At 34.2% G+C, this 19,016-nt stretch overlaps 1 protein-coding gene across 1 annotated transcript in view; it reads right to left on the bottom strand.

Annotated features, from left to right (window-relative positions):
- LOC128180799 (signal transducer and activator of transcription 5B-like) overlaps positions 1-19,016 on the bottom strand; it is a 160,785-nt gene that overhangs the window by 40,613 nt on the left and 101,156 nt on the right. The window contains exons 10-16 of the mRNA XM_052848956.1: positions 14,205-14,366; positions 13,841-13,975; positions 9,888-10,023; positions 9,390-9,431; positions 7,958-8,044; positions 2,600-2,692; positions 1,505-1,640 (exon numbers count right to left, since the gene is read on the bottom strand). Coding sequence (XP_052704916.1) covers positions 1,505-1,640; positions 2,600-2,692; positions 7,958-8,044; positions 9,390-9,431; positions 9,888-10,023; positions 13,841-13,975; positions 14,205-14,366 — 791 coding nt within the window. The remainder of the gene's footprint in view (positions 1-1,504; positions 1,641-2,599; positions 2,693-7,957; positions 8,045-9,389; positions 9,432-9,887; positions 10,024-13,840; positions 13,976-14,204; positions 14,367-19,016) is intronic.

The raw sequence follows: 19,016 nt of genomic DNA on the forward strand, positions 1-19,016 counted from the left end.
TCAATGTCAATCTCATTTAATTCATCACATACATCGAAATGGGACTTAAAGTCAATCCACGAGGAATTTCTATCATATTTGTCTGGCTTAACACAACTACTTTTAGACTTGTCTGTTCGAGCTGTACCAGTGCCCCGGCGAGTCGTAACATTACTCTCCCTTGGTAAATTGTAATCATATCTGGGTAGATCTGCATGATAGGGTGTACTAGTAAAAGAGGATCTCTCTGTCATTCTATCAACACGTCTATCAGGATCTAGGGGGCTTTCAGGCCTTTGATTTTCTATGGTGTCTGTCCTACTGTTTTTAGGTCTTGCACCCTGTTCCAAGTAGTCTTGATCTTCTGTGGAATTCCGCATATTTTCAGGTAAACCTGAATCTCTTGCGGCTTTACTCCTACTTTTATTTATGCTCTCCTGAAGTCTATTAAACTCATCTTCAAGCCCCATTAATTCATCTTGCAGATCTGTCATCATGTCAAAATATGCCACCCAATATAATGATACAATCTAACTAACAATATATAAACAAAGCAAATAAAACAATGCAAGTGTATCTGATTGTTAACCCAAAATCCCGACGCTGCCACCAAATTTCTGTAACATACCGAGCTACTTGTACTGCCAGGGGAAGGGTTCGTGCCTGGTCTTTTCCAGGGTTTTGGGTGTACACTAACAAAGTTTTATAATGTAATGATTTTCTATTGATTATCAAAAATGATTGGTATAGCCTAACCTTACTTAGGTTAATAATCAACAAGTCATTTCAGGGAATCTAGAATATTTACAAACAAAACAAGGGGTATAATGAATATATATAATTGACACTGTGTGTGATGTACTGGTGCTGACCTTGTTCAGGTCGGACAGTACACACCCACAGTGACAATCCACTGAGGGCAACCACTCAGCTAAAATGACTGACCGTCCTCAGATTACCGCATATACTGTAGGCTGCCTTATTCAGGACGGACAGTATATGTGGTAGCCCTTCAACCACTGTGCACACTGTAGGCTGCCTTATTCAGGACGGACAGTGAGCACAACGGCCTGGACGACAGTCTGATCAGCCCCTATAGAGAACAATGGCTAGCCTCTCTGAGGAAAGCCTACTGTGACACACTGACAAGCCAAACGACTGCAATGCCTAACCTACAGTACCAAGAGGACAACCACTCTATGGCCTATTGAAAACACTTAACGCCGTTACGAACGGACGACCACTGTATTGACACAATACCTTTTATTATCTTACTGTCTTCTTCTCTCTTCAGCTGATTTCTAACTAAGCAGCCGACAGCTGATTCACTGTCGTATTTATACCCTTGTATCACGTGACATAAACAAAGGAACTAAAAGAAAAACCCGGACCGGGCCGAACCTCAAATATCCGGAATTATTACAGCCAGTATCAATATAAAGCAAAGAGTTAAGTGGTCAGTATCAACACATACACCAAAGAGTTTGGTGGTCAGTATCAACATATACCCAGTATCAACACATACCAAAGAGTTTGGTGGCCAAGTACTGTTTATTCTCCTGGGTCAGGCCACGCTCTGTCAGCGAGCGGAACTTGACATCAAGCATGTGCACCAGCTCGGACCACTGCACCTGGTCAGGGACTGCAAATGGCATCCTGCCCTATAAAGGCATCAAAACAAAGCAATAAGACCACTGGTTCAAATTTTGGATACAAGAAATTTGGAAATAGTTATTTACAACAATCTTCATGATTCTTCAGTTGAACAAAAAATCTATACAAGCATACTTTACTAATTATTACTACATCACATTTAGCCTAAAAACTAGCTATAAGTATTTGTGTCTATTGTGTTTTGGTATGTAATAGACATAATACATAATTATGTCTTAATGATACATGCATGAACCAAGACACAAAGTTCATGTAACTTGAAAGTTTAGAGAAATGTCCTTTTTATATTTTTTTTTAGAAAACTGCTTATTATGTTATAGAAATTTAAATTGCAAGACCTTTCAAAATTATTTCTATAGTCTGTCCCAAGTTATTGCTTCCATCACTTTTTGATGATTTTTAATATAAATACACATACCTGTGAAAGAAGTACAGTTTAAATCAATGAAATGGAAAATATCCAAGATATCTTCATTGACAAATTATCCCTTTTCACTCATAAAATTTTGCAGGAACGAAAACAAATTTCTTACGGAGATTTATAATGGGAAATGTTTACATCTTTTCTCCATTCGGAAGTACTCGGGACACCTATTGTTATCATCCGAGCCTATTAATTGCTAATGCAATGCAAAATCTCCATAGACTTTTTATTTTGGGATGTGTATTGAAACCTGAAGCAGTAGAGGGGGCATTTCAAAACAGATAATCTGGACATTTTTCATATTAGTGGATGAACGTAGTTTAAGCACAAAGGTATTCATTATTATCGAAATATCAATCAAAAAGTGGTGGAAGCAAAAACTCGGGACAGAGTATAGCCATGATTATTTTGCTCTGCTCTGTATAACAAATATAACAATTTTAAGAATTTCTTTTTTCCAACAGATGAATAATCCCAGTCCAACTTATAAACTGTAAGTGAAATTGCAACAATATTACTCACTGGTTCACTAAACTGGTTGTCCCACAAGACAGTTGCTACAGCATTACATTCCTGGTTGCCATGAACAGTAACAACAACAGGGAGGGAGATAGTCTGCAAAATAGAACAGCCTTTTAATGCTACAATCTACTAGTCCAAATCAACAGGACTGAAATTCTATATTGATACCACAACTTGGTCCACTGCTTCGCATTTCAATTTTTACTGTCTGATTTGGAAAACAGCTTAAGCCTCAGTCACAACTGGCCCTACATGTTTGGTAAACGTGCATGTGCTATTGGTTTTGCCAGTCGTGGCTCCCGTGGCTGATCGTAGCATTAAAAATCGTGTTGAAGTGATTGAAAGTGCAACGTAAGACAAACGGATGGTTGACGTGCCAGTCGTAGGTGTCACGTACAATTTTGTTTGAAGACGGGCTATCACTTGCAACGTACGATGATTGTAGGAACCGTACCTGTGTCTTACGATAATCGTGCAACAAACGTGATTTCCCTTGCAAACGAGAGTAATAACATTCACGTCGTAGGTCACTTGCATGTAAATCATACCAACATGTTACTGTGCCTCCCGATAGCCTTCGGACAATTATTAGTTTTGACATTAAATAAAGAACTTCTTTTTCTATAATACTGAAATAAATCTAAGTGTAAGCAAGTGAATATTGAAACATCCAAAGAACTCGAAGAAAAAGAAGACTATTATTCTGTAATTGCTGCTTCATGAATAGACTAGCTATATTAAACCTTGACGACACAAATAAAGAGTGTTTTGAACACATAATTCATCTTTTGTATCTATTACCACAAAAGATAAAAAAAAAATCTCTGAAATCTAATTTCAGCAAATTATTTCAGCAAATTAATCATCAAATGATAATTTTCCTCGCCAATGTTATATCTTTAAATGCTGTTGCATTTTTGTTAATTATTTCTCAAACTTTACAATATCTTAGAAAAAAAAGAAACTTTTAATTGAAAGTAAAAATCCATAACAAATAACAGTGTACTTTGCTTTTACAAATTAAAGTTAAATTGAATATTAAAAGAGTGACACCATTTACACTTCAATCATTTTAAAAATCAAAGCCTACAAATTATTTTCTGGTATTCAGACTTCAATATCATTATGAAAACAAATTTTAAAAAGTTTTAATGGTCATAAGAGATGATATTCAATATTTTCTAAAACGGAGAAAGTATCTGTTAACAAACAAAATGATCATGCTCAAGTAATAACTAGCATTATGGCTATCTGTGTGTTTTATCAAAAACTGTGTGCCAAGTTTTTGCGCCAAGTCCTTCAACATCTTCCTCAAGTAGGATGTGTTGGAGTTTTGTGAAGATGGTTCTAGTTAAAAATATAAAATTGTCCTGTGCGTTAATATCATTTCTCCTCACTCCAAAAATGTATATGATTCTTTCTTAGCACACTTGCGAGTCAAAGTGATTGGGAACTCTTTTGCCTTTTCTCTCCAATCTACTTCAATATCAAGTTCACTCTTGTCCTACTTTTCTTCTTAGACCTTCCACCTTTTTCAGTTTTCTCAAAAAGAACGTGTTTGTTTGTTTGGCTTTTGTTTTTAGAGGGGGATTAATAGAAGCTTTGATTGGATTTTGATGGATGGTAAAATTTTCGATTCTCTTAACCTTATGGGGATTTTTTTAATAAACATTTTTTATATCTATCTTGTTTATTGGCGATTCGCACGCACCATGAGCAGTTGGTGTACACATGACGTAAGTATGAGGTACATGTACTGTACGTTTCATTTATATGTTGATGGTGAGCACAGGCGACTTGCATTAACGTACAAGTAATGCAAGAGACAAGTGAGATCCCCTTATGTCATCACCTTTACGAGGCATCACCTGTATGAGACCACCTTTATCATATTATATGAAAATCATAGTTAATGATCTTGGATATTCATGGATACTGTTTTGAAACAATATCATATACAATGGGTTCCATTTAATCTGATAGCGATTAATTGAAAAATTCGGTTAATCTGATATAATATCAAAACACCGAAACATTTTTTATATTTCCCTTTATATTTTTTCCTGATAATCATTTCGGTTAATCTGATAGGATTGTGACCGTTTAATAATTTTTTTTCATTTCATCATATCAAAACACCGAAACATTTTTTATATATCCCTTTATATTTTTTCCTGATAATCATTTCGGTTAATCTGATAGGATTTTTTTTCATGCATATTTAATTATTTAAGAACATTTTATATAACAGAAAAAGAATTAAGTGCAGGTGAAAAGAGGAACTGTTTAGACAATTAGCCATTTCCTCTTACTACTTCCTGTCAAAATGGCGGCAACTTTGAAACCATTGTAATAAATAGAAACATTTTCTTTAGAGCATTAACAAACAAAATAAAGACTAAAGTGCTATTTCATTGCTAATGCAAGGTAACTTATTTCATTTCAAACTATTGACATACAGATTATATCTTTCCATTGATTACTTATATCTTGAAACAAGTTACATTTTATTCTATACCAAAATCAAAGACCACAAAGCGCTAAATCGGTTAATCTAATATTCGGTTAATCTAATATTTTTTCTCTGACAAATTGACTATCAGATTAAGCGGAACCCTCTGTATCATATGTTAAAAAATTGTATGACAATCATATGTTCATTTTATACGTTATTGTAAGATACAATGTTTATCAATACAATAACATAAAAATACGATATTATATCCTATGATACTTACAACATATATTATATAATACAATACTATAATAAATAATGATGCAATATGATATTGTTACATATGATATGACATTGTATCGTGCAATACATTTTTGTATTATTTGATCACATAATGCAATACCATACTAAATAATATATGATACAATATAGAATTATATAATACAATACCATATCACATAAAACATCACAGTATTCTAACACATCATATTATATTGTATAATACAGTATGATATTGTATTGTATGGGATTGTATCATATGATACAATCCCATATAATATGATACATATTACATATTATACAATATCATATCATATGATACCCAATATTATACATTGCAATATCATATGAAACAATTATAGCATTTGATAAAATAACATTTAATACAATATCATATTTAATATTGTATTATAATATACAATACTATACATAACAATACATAACAATATGATGATACAATATCATATCCTAATGTACAAAAATTGATATAATATCATATTGTATCATATATCTTTTACACTAAATATATGATATAATATTCTATTATATAAAACAATACTATACAAATATTGACTGGGTTTGAGGGCAACATTGATTATATTAGCCCCTAAGGGATGAAAAATTGCCTGACGCGAAGCGGAGGGCAATATTTTCATCCCAAGGGGGCTAATATAATCAATGTTGCCCGAAAACACAGTCAACATTTGTTTTGTTATATGAAGAAACAAACCAAAATTTAAGAAAGTAATTGAAAATATAGATTGCCGTAATTTTCTCAGGTCAACAAAGAGTCACATTCAATTTTGTGCAAAGTTCATATCAAAATATCCTCGGCATCAAAGTCACTAGTGATATTCCGCCAACCGAAAGAATTAACACGCAGATGTTCTACTTGATTTTACTTCACAGTAATTTGCAAATCCTTATATCCTTTATGATAGCAAACCGTCGCATTGCGCGTCCGTTGTTTACTTGCCTTGACTGACTGTCTATTAAGACGTCACCTTGTTTTGGAGTCGCGAAGAGTTATTTACGTCATCGTTTACAAAGCAACAAATCAGAGGCGATTATTTGAAAAAGAGGGAATGTTCTCTAGATATTATTCCTAGCCGGTCAATATCAAGAAAATATTGACCGGTCAATATTTTTCGGACGAGCTAATATTACAATTATTGACTATTCATCTATATAGAGTTATATAGTGAGAATATACTACTGAATATAACAATGTTTCATATTATACAATACTATATCATAGGAATCATGTTATATCAGTTCACAACAAACACATCTATAAAGCAGGTTTAAGTAAGGTATGAGACTTTTTTACCATTCTTGATAATGGAGATCAGGCTCTGCATCTGAAGCAACCTCTGCGATTCATTCATATTATAGTTAAATCAACTAAACATGCAAGTTTGAAATAGTACTATTTTCTATAAAACATGTGACCTGATCAAAAAAACTAAACCTCATCCAGCATCCGTAACCTGTGGCTCAGATTCAGCATTAAAGCCTGTCAGATGCATCAGTTTCATAAGATGCATCATCCATGCAAGTTTGGCGAAGTTAGGACCAGTAGTGTCTAAGATATAATTATCAGAGGGCACCTGCTCCAAAAACTTTACCAGCTCCAAAAACCTTAACCTCCTCTAGCATCCAAAACCTATGGCTCAAATTCAGCAATAATGCTTGTCAGGTGCATCAGTATCATAAGCAAACTATCCATGCAAGTTTGGTGAAGTAAGGACCAGTAATAACTAAGATATAATCATCACAGGGCACCTGCTACAAAAACTTTCACAAGCTCTAAAAACCTTATTACCTCCTCCAGCATCTGAAACCTATGGCTCAAATTCAGCAATCATGCCTGTCAGGTGCATCAGTATCATAAGCAAACCATCCATGCAAGTTTGGTGAAGTTAGGACCAGTAATAACTAAGATATAATCATCAGAGGGCACCTGCTCGAAATTTTTAACAAGCTCCAAATACCTTAACCTCCTCTAGCATCCGAAACCTATGGCTTAGATTCAGCATCCAAGCCTGTCAGGTGCATCAGTATCATAAGCAAACCATCCATGCAAGGTTGGTGAAGTTATGACCAGTTATACTTAAGATATAATCATCAGAAGGCACCTGCTTTAAAATCTTTAACCAGCTCTAACAACATTAACCTCCTCCAGCATCTGAAACCTATGGCTCAAATTCAACAATCAAGCCTGTCTGGTGCATCAGTATCATAAGACGCACAATCCATACAAGTTTAGTGAAGTTAGGACCAGTAGTAACTTAGACATTGCTATCAAAGGGCACCTGCACCAAAAACTTTAACCTTCTCAAAAAACCTTATCCTCCACCAGCAACTGAAATTCATGGCCCAGATTCGGCATCCAAGTCTTTCAAGTCCCTAAAAAGATCCAGATGCATCAGCCATGCAAGTTTGGTGAAGAAAAGACAGTCAAGTAATAACTTATATACAGGACCTGCAACAAAAACTTTAACATGCTAATGCCATGGGTATAGCATAAGCTCCCCCCGACTTATTGGTGAGCTAAAAACAAATTGCATGTAAACAATCTCAAAACAGCAGAGTACTTGACTGTAATTCAAAGTGACACTTACCCATACTTCAAACTGTAGTTCATTCACTGTCATTCCAAGATGGAAAGAGCTTTGGAACAAGATGCAAAATTTCTCCTCTGTGACAGCCTGCAAAATCAGTAACTTGGCATGAAATCTAAAAGATTGAATTAATGATGAAATCTGTATAGGCACAGTATGTAATATGTTTGTGAAACACTTCATCCATGTTCAAATGTTCACATACAATGTCATAAAAAAATCTTAAACAGCTTGATAAACATACTGTATGTATGCATTAAATTGTACATCTATAACAAGAGGCCCAGGGACCACATCGCTCACCTGAGCAACAATTGCCTAACTCTTATCTAATTAGCATTACATTTTCAAAATCAAAACATCTTGACAACTAAGTACAGTAGGTTTTGCTAAAACAATTTCCTCTTTTGTTGTTGTACCTGAAAGAAGATTTTTCTCTATTCCTATATACCCCCCCCCCTACACACTTTATGGCCCCACTTTCCTCTAGGGATTCATAGTTTGATCAAATTTTAATCTGCATAACACATGCTTTCAAACAAGTTACTGCTTTTTGGACTGAAAACTTTCCCAGAATATTTTTAAAGATTTTCTCTATATATTCCTATGTAAAAATTCATCCTCTATTGTTGCCCCACCCTACCCCCAGGGACCATGATTTAAACAAACTTGAATCAACACTATCTGAGGATGCTTCCTCTCCAATTTGAGCTATGTAGAAATTCATCCCCTGTTTTGGCCCAACCATACCACCAGGGATCATGATTTAAACAAACTTGAATCTACACTATCTGAAGATGCTTCCACTCAAATTTGAGCTTTTAGGTCTAATAGTTTTTGAGAAGAAAATTTTAAAGAAAATTCTTTATATTGTGGCCCCACCCTACCCCGGTGTACCATGATTTGAACAAAATTGATTCAGCACTACTTGAAGATGCCTCCACACAAGTTTTTCTGGTCAAATAGTTTTTGGGTAGAGGATTTTTAAAAAATCTCTCTATACAATCCTCCATCCCCCAATTTTGGCCCCACCCTATCCCCGGGGACCATGATTTGAACAAACTTGAATCTACACTACCTGAGGTTGCTTCAATACAAGTTACAGCTTTTCTGGCCTAATAGTTTTTGAGAAAAAGATTTTTGAAAAATACCAACAAATTTTCAATAATTCTAAATTATCTCCCCTTTAAAGAGGGTGTGGTTCTTCATTTGAACAAACTTGAATCCCTTTCACCCAGTAATGCTTTGTGCCAAGTTTGGTTGAAATCTGCTCAGTGGTTCTGGAGAAGAAGATGAAAATGTGAAAAGTTTACAACAATGACAACACTAATGCCAACGATGACAGACAACGAACAAATTAGCTCAATTGAGCTTTCAGCTCAGGCGAGCTAAAAATGAAGTCGATTTCTTAAAACGAAAATCTATAACTCACCTCAGTCCCTCTCTTCTCAGCCCTCTTAATGCTTTTCAAAATCTAGAGGAGGAAAACAAATAATGTTTTATCAATGATATTTTATGTATTTTAATTAGAAGAAAAAATGTTTGTAAAAAAATATTAAATGAACACATCTTTATATGTTTAATATTATGATAATGCATGGGTAAATGATATTTCCTAAATTAAATTTATTACCGATTTCTTTCTTTAATGCATCAGTTACTTTCAATTTGTTCCAAAAAAATAAGAGTGAAATCTTGCTATGTCTCTGAACTCAATGCTGAGTAAAGTGTATGGGTAAAATCTTGCCGTGTCTTTGAACTCAATGCTGAATAAAATATATGGGTAAAATCTTGCCACGTTTCTGAACTCAATGCTGAATAAAATATATAGGTAAAATCTTGGCATGTTTCTGATCTTCATGCTGAGTAAAATATAAGGGTAAAATCTTCTGAACTCATTGCAGAGTAAAATATCAGAATATAATCTTGCCATGTTCCTAAACTCAATGCTGAGCTCGCCTTTCTGCTGGTGGAACTCCATAAGGCCTGAGTTGTTCAGGATCTTCCCACAGCTGTTGTCAGGGCGACGATTGGGGCCCCTCAGCAGGAGTTTGGCCTGGGATTCACTGCAGTGAGAAACCAGAGCATGTGGGTGCAAAGATTGTTAAATAAAGCACATGCAGCGATTATAAATTTCCTTTGAGATTATTATCTCCGAGGCATCATACTTACTTGTTAGAGTTTATGTTAGCTACTCATTTCGGAATTTGTTGACACCCCAGAGTCAAATTTTAAACACTCCCCATACTTTAACAGTGCTGTAAACAGCTGACTCTTCTACCTGAAGCTGCAGCCATTAAAAATAATGTTTTAAAGGTCAAAAACTTCAGATCTACTTGACCTAAAGGTTCAAAGGGATGTTTACACAAAGTTTGTAAAACAATCCAATATCCCACGTAGAAACAAGTCTCCTCTTTGGAGGATGAGCATTGAACAGTTTCTCCAAACTTTTTGTCTGACCAACACCTACACCATCCCAGCCAGAATGAACAGCAGCTTTCCTGTAGGAACTGGCACGATAAAGAACCCCTTATGATAAATATTCCTTTAAACAGAAGCACTAGTCTAAATTCCTATATGTAGATTTGAGGATTTACATTAAAAGAAATCTGAATAGCAATTGAATAAAATAATTTTTCCGAACCTTTGTATTTTTGCATTAAAACCAGAAAATGTTGTTATTTTTAATCTCTACTGGACTGCTATAGCTGTCCGATGCTTGGTAAATATTGTCCGATCTATGGTGAAATAGTTCAACACTTCAATAATTTGCTTTATTTTCTACATTTTTAACAATTTCACAATTTTTTCTCCCGTAATTAAGCAAGGGGAAAACCTGTAACTTTTAAAACAAGTTTTATTTATATTTGGCCGATATTTGATGCGTGAACAAAGGGAAAAAACCAAAGGTGTCCGATGCATGGTGAAATCACCCTACTTGTTGTAAACAGGACACTGAAAAATACCTGGTTATCAACAAATGAATGTTAAAAGTGATAAATATGTTATGAATTTATTTAGTAACAAAAAAAAAAAAACAACAGCGAGGGAAAGAGACTCTGATTGCCAGAACATGATTTATAATCATGAAGTAGGAAGGAAATTATTGTTGAATAATTTCAAATAGGAACAATCTTTTGAATAAGGATTTAAGAAAACATAAAATTCAAAGATTTTCATTCGATTATTTTCTTCTAGCTATGTAGGAGGAGCCAAGTAGCATGCGGTGCATGGCGTGATCTGTACTGTTATACCTAAACTGATTGACAGGCTAAGCACATTGAGTCCTGAAATGAAATCCTGCTCAAATGACTGACTATAGAAACCCAAAAGTGAAATAATAAAGTACAGTGATAAAACTTTAATCTAAATTTTTATAATTAACACACAAGTTCTCTCTCTCTCTCTTTCTTTCTCTCTCTCTCTCTCTCTAACATACAAATATTTTAACATTTGAATAAGAACTACTAAGGGTAGCATGCAGTAATGTGGTCAGCAGCTAAATGTACATTTGGCATCCAAAAATTATATATTTATTTCTAGTTACGGGATAATGTATATGGATTTAAATGATTTGAAATTCTTTGTTTAATGATTGTCTTCTTTCGATTAGAAGTTTACGCTAAAAAGTCATGTTTATTATAGACGGTGTACTTTCTCCTTCTTTGTGTATGTGTACAGATAAAAATATGTTGTCTGTCTGGGATCAAGAAATACCTCCGAAGTATACACATGGAACTATACACATGATTGGGTGACTGCAACAAGGTGTGAAAACTGATGCTTGTGTATATGTGTTTGAGCCTAGGAATAAACATATCTAAACATTGGGGAAACACACTGTTAAAACAAAGTCTGAATTTTCACTTTTGGCAAGAGAGCTAGAGATACATAACTTAATGTTTTACATAAAGTATATCCGAATTTTGTGGTCAATCCATTTTGACCCAATACTTTACAGAGCTGCGGAGTGAAAAATAGTAAAAGAACTGAGGATACATAATGAACCACGAGGTTGATGTTCCTCACCGGGAACTTAATTAACGTTTGCCTCTTTTTGGGGCCTCTCCAGTTTCTCTAGAACTCTCAGAAAGGTGTTTTTCTTTATTTATATCTTTACCCATCATGAAGGGACGAAACAAAGTACTGCCGCATATTAAAAACTTTCTTCTTGATGTAGTAACGTCTTATCAATATGGCACTGAGAATGAAGATGAGCATGCGCTGTAGTAGGGGGTGCTGTTAAGGTTTTGGGAGTGTTTAAAGTTTGGCTCGGCCGTGGTAACAAATTTCAGAATGAGTAGCTAACGTTAGCTCAGACAGGTAAGTATGATGCGAAGGAGATGAAAACCGTGATGCCTGCGATTAATTATGAAGGTTTAAGTAATAAACTGGTCCATATTAGAGATACACCATCATTTTTAAGTAATTTTTTAAACTCATTACAATGACAATCTCTGTACAATTAAAGTCCCGTCCATTCTGTTTCATTGATTTAATTCTATATTATTATGGACTAAACAAGATATCTGTGAGCCAATGCTCACTAGTGATACCTCCGCTCTGATGTGAATATGCAAAATAAGCAAAGTCGACATTTAACAGAAAGCTGGCATCCGATTGGTACAGAAATATATCCCACAATATGGCATGCCTAAACAAATAGTGTGTTAAAATTTCAAGCATCTGCGATAAATAGCTGCTGAGAAATCTTTGACGAAAATTTGATTGAAAATTTTGGCTAAAATAAACAAAGTACTCATTTAACAGGAAGATGACGTCTGATTGGTACAAAAATATATCCCACTATATGGCATGCCTTAACAAACACTGTGTAAAAATTTCAAGCATCTCCGATAAATAGCTGCTGAGAAATCTTTGACGAAAATTTGTTTGAAAATTTTTGCAAAAAATAAACAAAGTTGTCATTTAACAGGAAGTTGACACCCGATTGGTACAGAAATATATCCCACGATATGGAATGCCTATACAAATATTGTGTAAAAATTTCAAGCATCTGCGATAAATAGTAGCTGAGAAATCTTTGACGAAAATTTGTTTGAAAATTTTGGTTAAAAAATAAGCAAAGTCGTCATTTAACAGGAAGTTGACGTCTAATTGATACAAAAATATATCCCACAATATGGCATGCCTAAACAAATAGTGTGTTAAAATTTCAAGCATTTGCGTTAAATAGTTGCTGAGAATTCATTGACGGAAATTTGTTTGAAAATTTTGGCAAAAAATAAACAAAGTCGTCATTTAACAGGAAGTTGAAGTCTGATTGGTACAAAAATACATCCCACGATATAGCACGCCTATACAAATACTGTGTAAAAATTTCAAGCATCTGCTATAAACAGTTGCTGAGAAATCTTTGACGGAAATTTGTTTGAAAATTTTTGCTAAAAATAAACAAAGTCGTCATTTAACAGGAAGTTGACGTCTGATTGGTACAAAAATATATCCCACGATATGGAATGCCTATACAAATACTGTGTAAAAATTTCAAGCATCTGCGATAAACAGTTGCTGAGAAATCTTTGACGAAAATTTGTTTGAAAATTTTGGTTAAAAAATAAGCAAAGTCGTCATTTAACAGGAAGTTGACGTCCGATTGGTACAAAAATATATCCCACGATATGGCATGCCTTAACAAACACTGTGTTAAAATTTCAAGCATCTGCGATAAATAGTTGCTGAGATAAATGCGACAGAAATTTTTGTTACGGACAGACAGACAGACGGACGGACGGACAGACAGACAGACAGACACACAAGGGTAAAACAGTATACCCCCTCTCCTTCGGAGCGGGGGTATAAAAATTACCAAACTTTTTGAGATGTACTAAAACATGGCCACAACGTTGTAGCACCACCAACCTAATAATGGAGGCAGTCACAGTGGGAGGGGTGAGATGAATGGTCAGTCGTCCACCCACCAGCAGCCGTACCCGGGCACTGAACCTCGAGTCTCTCTTCAACACTTGAGGAGGCTGATGTTCCACAATAAAGGTACTAAAATTATATTATCTTGATCAGTAGACATTCCTGAATACAAACATTAGTATGTTAAAATAGATTGACCAAAAATAAAAATAGGATTTGCACTTATTATATTGACATACAAATTTGGTTCTACTTTACAAACTTTACAAGACAAGGGCCACAAAAGGCAGGGTTTCCCTTTGTTAAAACCAAAAAATTTTGCATTTGCACACAAAAGTTAAGTTTGTATAATCTGTACCTTGTAACAATGGAAGACAGAATGCTGGTTATTTTGTTGTTGAGAGTGGACACAGCATCTTCCTTTCCATCGGGCAATTGTAGTGGAATGCGACTACATAGTCCCTCCAGCTTTAACACCTGTTGTCTGCTTCTCCATACAAGGTCCACAGTTGACTCCACCCTGATTTAAGTAATTATATATCAACTAGTCAGAAAATCAAAGGCCGGAACAGCCACAAAGGCGTTGAGCTGACATTTTCTTTAACCGTATTTTTCGGGGCATAGGCCAGTATTTTTTTCCTCCGATGAGCGAGCCCCGGCCTATCCCCCAGGATCGGCTATTCTTAGACTCAAAGTTAAAAAAATTTAACAGTAAAATATAAAATCCACTGTTTTTTTCCGTTGTACTGTTGTAGCAATTTATTATGAGGGTTGGTTTTTTTTCATCCGTTTGAACTATTGTTCGATAGTTGTCCCGTTGATAATTTTTGTAATGACATCGTGAGTAATAAAATGTACAGTACTGCACAAGGTATTTCTTTACAATCCCAATCAAAAGAATTTTTTTCCCACGTTCGTGTATGAACCCTGGAAACTATTATTGCGTAGTAAAAAAGAAAACGAAACCGAGTAGAATGTAATATGACGGAATTTTGGTGAATTCTTCATGTCTGCGTTCATAGGAATCACTGGTCTTTGGTGTAGAATAAATCAAATGCTATGTGTTTTTACAATTAATTTTCTGTTGGATGAAATAACGGTATTCTGGTGTCGTGTGTATATACAAAGGTGTGAAACCCGTGACTAAAACACAGCCTGAGGGCACGTAGCCTAGTGAACACCATTACACTTCATTGCATTAACTGTGTTTTTAACATTACAACTTCTCTGCATAACGACAAGTCACTATTTAATTAATTAATGGAAAGAACACAAATGTTTGGTATTTCGTTTTCTCATTCATAGCGATTACGGGGGATATAACTCTATTTGAATATGAAACCACGTGTTGAGCTAATGGACGCCATACCCCGTATTTACAAGTAGCTTTCAAAGTATAACTTGATTAAATGAGATTTAGCAATAAGGTATTGATAAAATATAAAAGGTTTGGTAAAATATTATACTTAGTTCTACCAGACAGAACCACAGAGGTTGGTGTTGCAATTAAATTTACACTATGTAAAATTACGATACACAACGATACACCGACGAATACGGAAGAGACCAAACAGCCACAAAAGACAGATTAATTTTTAAAAATTGCTTGAAATATATATGTTAAGCAAATTTAATAACTTTGATTACTCTTTTGAATTTCTACATCGATATTCTGAAAGTATATACTTAATACGGTGACTTTCTTAATCATCGGTCATACTTTCACTATAGTAATCATCGATTGAAAATCGGCTTATCCCCCAATTAGGCTAGTCTAAGGATTTTTCTTGAATTTTGTCTAAAAATTAGCAATTCGGCCTATGCCCCACATCGACATATGCCCCGAAAAATACGGTATATAGATATCATTAATTTGAATTTCTGTACTAATAGTCGTATATCAAATAATATTAGAATAAAAATGTAAATGAATTATGTTTTGTGCTGCTTTAAAAAAATCAAAGGCCTGAAGGGCCTAAGAGTCGACCAGCTCTCAGCATGTTGTCAATATTATGATGGAAATTTTTTATTATATTGTCAGTAATAAAATTTCTTTTCTGTCTTTTGTAAATAAATTAAACATATATAGGTAATCAATGATTACAAAGCTTATCGTGGCAGACATCACCTTTATTATATTATATGATAATCATAGTTAAAATAAAATTCAATGATTTTTATTAAAGGGAATTAACACTTTCCACATTTTTATGACATTATGCTTAATAAGTTGAACCATGTTTTTCTTTTTTGGCCCTATACGTGTTGATCGATTTTTCCTTATCCTATTCTTAATAATTTAAATAAAAACACACTGCATTGTTGGATATTTAGATGAGCTGGGGGGAATGAAAAATCTAAACACAACTGGATTATATATACATGTACATGGCCTTAATCCTGTTTGTTGCAGCTGACTGAAAAAAATAACTTTTTTGGTGTCTTTATTTCAAATCTTTATTGTATCTAGTGTTGTAAAATCGAACCAATACGGGTGGGGTGGGGGACATCCCCATTAAACTTCCATGTTTTATGCATACATCATTTATTCATATAGATGTAGAAAACAATAATCTCTTCATTAATGTTAACAAATTAATGTTTATATAAGTATTACAACCAATCTGTCGTGGTATGAAAATGTCTGAAAATATAATCCGCTAGGTTATTATGCATTTGCATGCATATTTTAAACCAAAGCTGTCAGATTCAAAGTATAATCTGCTCGGTGGTTAACTGGCCCTTCACTTTCCGCCATGATGTCAATTTCGTCACCCCGTTGTGAGAATTTCATACCAATAATTCTAAAATCTACGGAAGCGTATTAGTGCCACTCTATATATATTTTTATTTTTTAAAATTCCAACTTCAAAGTTGGAATTTCCAACTTTAATCTTGGAATTTCCAACTTTAAAGTTGATTTTTCCAACTTAAATATATTTGGTGAATTTATTTCAATTTATTTAAGAACAAATGAATTAAAAGGTACCCATTTACATCGAGTTTTCAGGTCACAAAAAATAACTTCACGTTGAAAGCCCCAACAATTTTCTGGGTCCGTGCAACTTAAGTCGACATTTTTTTTTTTTTAATATGAAAAGGATCTATATGTTTCAAAACTTGTTTAGCCATAATTTATTTATTCCTAAACATACGCTACTTCTATCAACGTCTCAGGTAAAGATATCCACGGAGTAACACAGTGGCCACGGAGTTACACAGGCCGCCACGGTGCGACACGGTGCTTTTTCTTGAATTTTCCAATACACATACACAGACCGTTTTCCACCGTGTTTTTTACACGGTGGGTGTCAGGATACTCATGAGCTGTACTGTAGCGCACAGTGAAGGCACTGGAAAATGGGAAAATAAAACATTTCAAGGGACTTAACCCTGGCATCTAACTGCTGTGAAAATATCAAAGCCTTGAAACAAGTAAAATAATCATGCAGAATAATGTACACAGTTTGTTACAGTACTGCATCAAAATTCGAGATTACATATATATCACGATCTGTTAAATTCAATTACCGTATTTCTGTCATATTCATAAATTTATTTTTAATAATTTGTTATTATTTAGGTAGAATTCAATGATTAATCCTCAGTGATACACTGCGCATCATCAGCATTACCTCATGCAGTTTCAAATTGCAGAAAAAAAAACTTTGAAGACATCGACATATTTAAATGTACCGCTGTTATATTGACCTTCAGCACTGGTCCTGTATTTTTTTTAAACTTTACTGTAAATAAGCTTTTCATGGTACTTTCATCAATAAATTTATTTTCATAAATCAATTATATTGTCTACAAGATAATTTAGTTTATTTTTGAATATTTTAGTATATTCAAGTCATACGTAGTTTTATTATTTCATGACGTTACTCAACAAAAATGATGTCTGTTTTACATTTTTTCATCAAAACAGTGCCATATTGTAAACTCCATTTATAAAAAAGTATGATAGATATCAAAAAAAGAAAAATGGTTATGAAAAGCTAATTAAGATTCTACGGTATATTTCACGAAAATATGGTGATTTTTTATGATAGGGCAATTTTTTATGCTTCGTGGCTCTAGCTCTTTACCTTTTAAATTTAATTTCCATCGGGCACTGTCTCCATTTAAAATGAAAGCGATAAACTAAAATAATATTTAGTGAATTTTTACACCCAATTGTATTCATCCGCCATTTCTTGATTAAGCAAATATATACTGATGCAATGAGTTTTCAATAACCAGGGAGGCAAAGTTGGGTTTTTTGTACATAATTTAGTTGAATAAATGGAATAAAAATCTTGTAAAACTTTTAATACTTTAAGGAACCCACTTCTTATGCGTATTTAGAAGGTGGTGCAGAAGAAAAATCTGGGCGAATGCCAATCCAGACGAGCGCTAAAAGACTGCCGAGCATTAGCTCAAAGCCTTAAAACCCAGATACAGAACTTTAATAAAATTCAGTTCATGTATTATTAATACTTATACCGAGCGCAGCGAGAGGCGGGCGAAGCCCGCCTCGCGAAGCGAGGATTAATGGTAACACGTATATATAAGAAAATCAGTGAAAAATGAAAGTTGAATCAGGGGTACTAAGGCCAAAAAAAATTTCTTCCAGCCCTGGGCGCCGCCAGTTTGGCAGCCATTTTGTTTTTAAAAAGTTAGCTCGATCATTGATTGACTGGTACTTATCGATGTTTATTGCCCCTAAACTCGATTAAAATGCTCCGGTGTTTCAATAGAATGTAATTTGAATTAAAAGTAATAAAAAAGGACACCAGATAAGTTTCAATAGTGCTTCAATAAAAAAACGCGACTAGTTCTATGTATATCTTATCAAATTATCAGATGGAAAATAAAAACATTCACATCAAGGAGCTGATCTTTTAGATACTGAATAAAGTTTTCAATTTTATTACCACGGCATTTATATGAATTAAATTGATAAACAATGAGAGAAGAAATAAAAAAAAATTCGGAATAACGTAACTCTCTTCGGCTATTTCCGAAGACAAAAAGTGTACGTTTTACGTCTGAAACATGACGTCATAATGTAGACTGAGCACGCGACGTTAAGTTAAACTTTGACTAATCATTTGAGTAGGCAACCAGGTGTATCCTACTGTGTGCGTTTCAAATAAATTTTGTTCTACAAAAATCAAACTGCACT

The sequence above is a fragment of the Crassostrea angulata genome, chromosome 1 (assembly GCF_025612915.1).
Source record: "Crassostrea angulata isolate pt1a10 chromosome 1, ASM2561291v2, whole genome shotgun sequence".
Taxonomy (NCBI): Eukaryota; Metazoa; Mollusca; class Bivalvia; order Ostreida; family Ostreidae; genus Magallana; species Magallana angulata.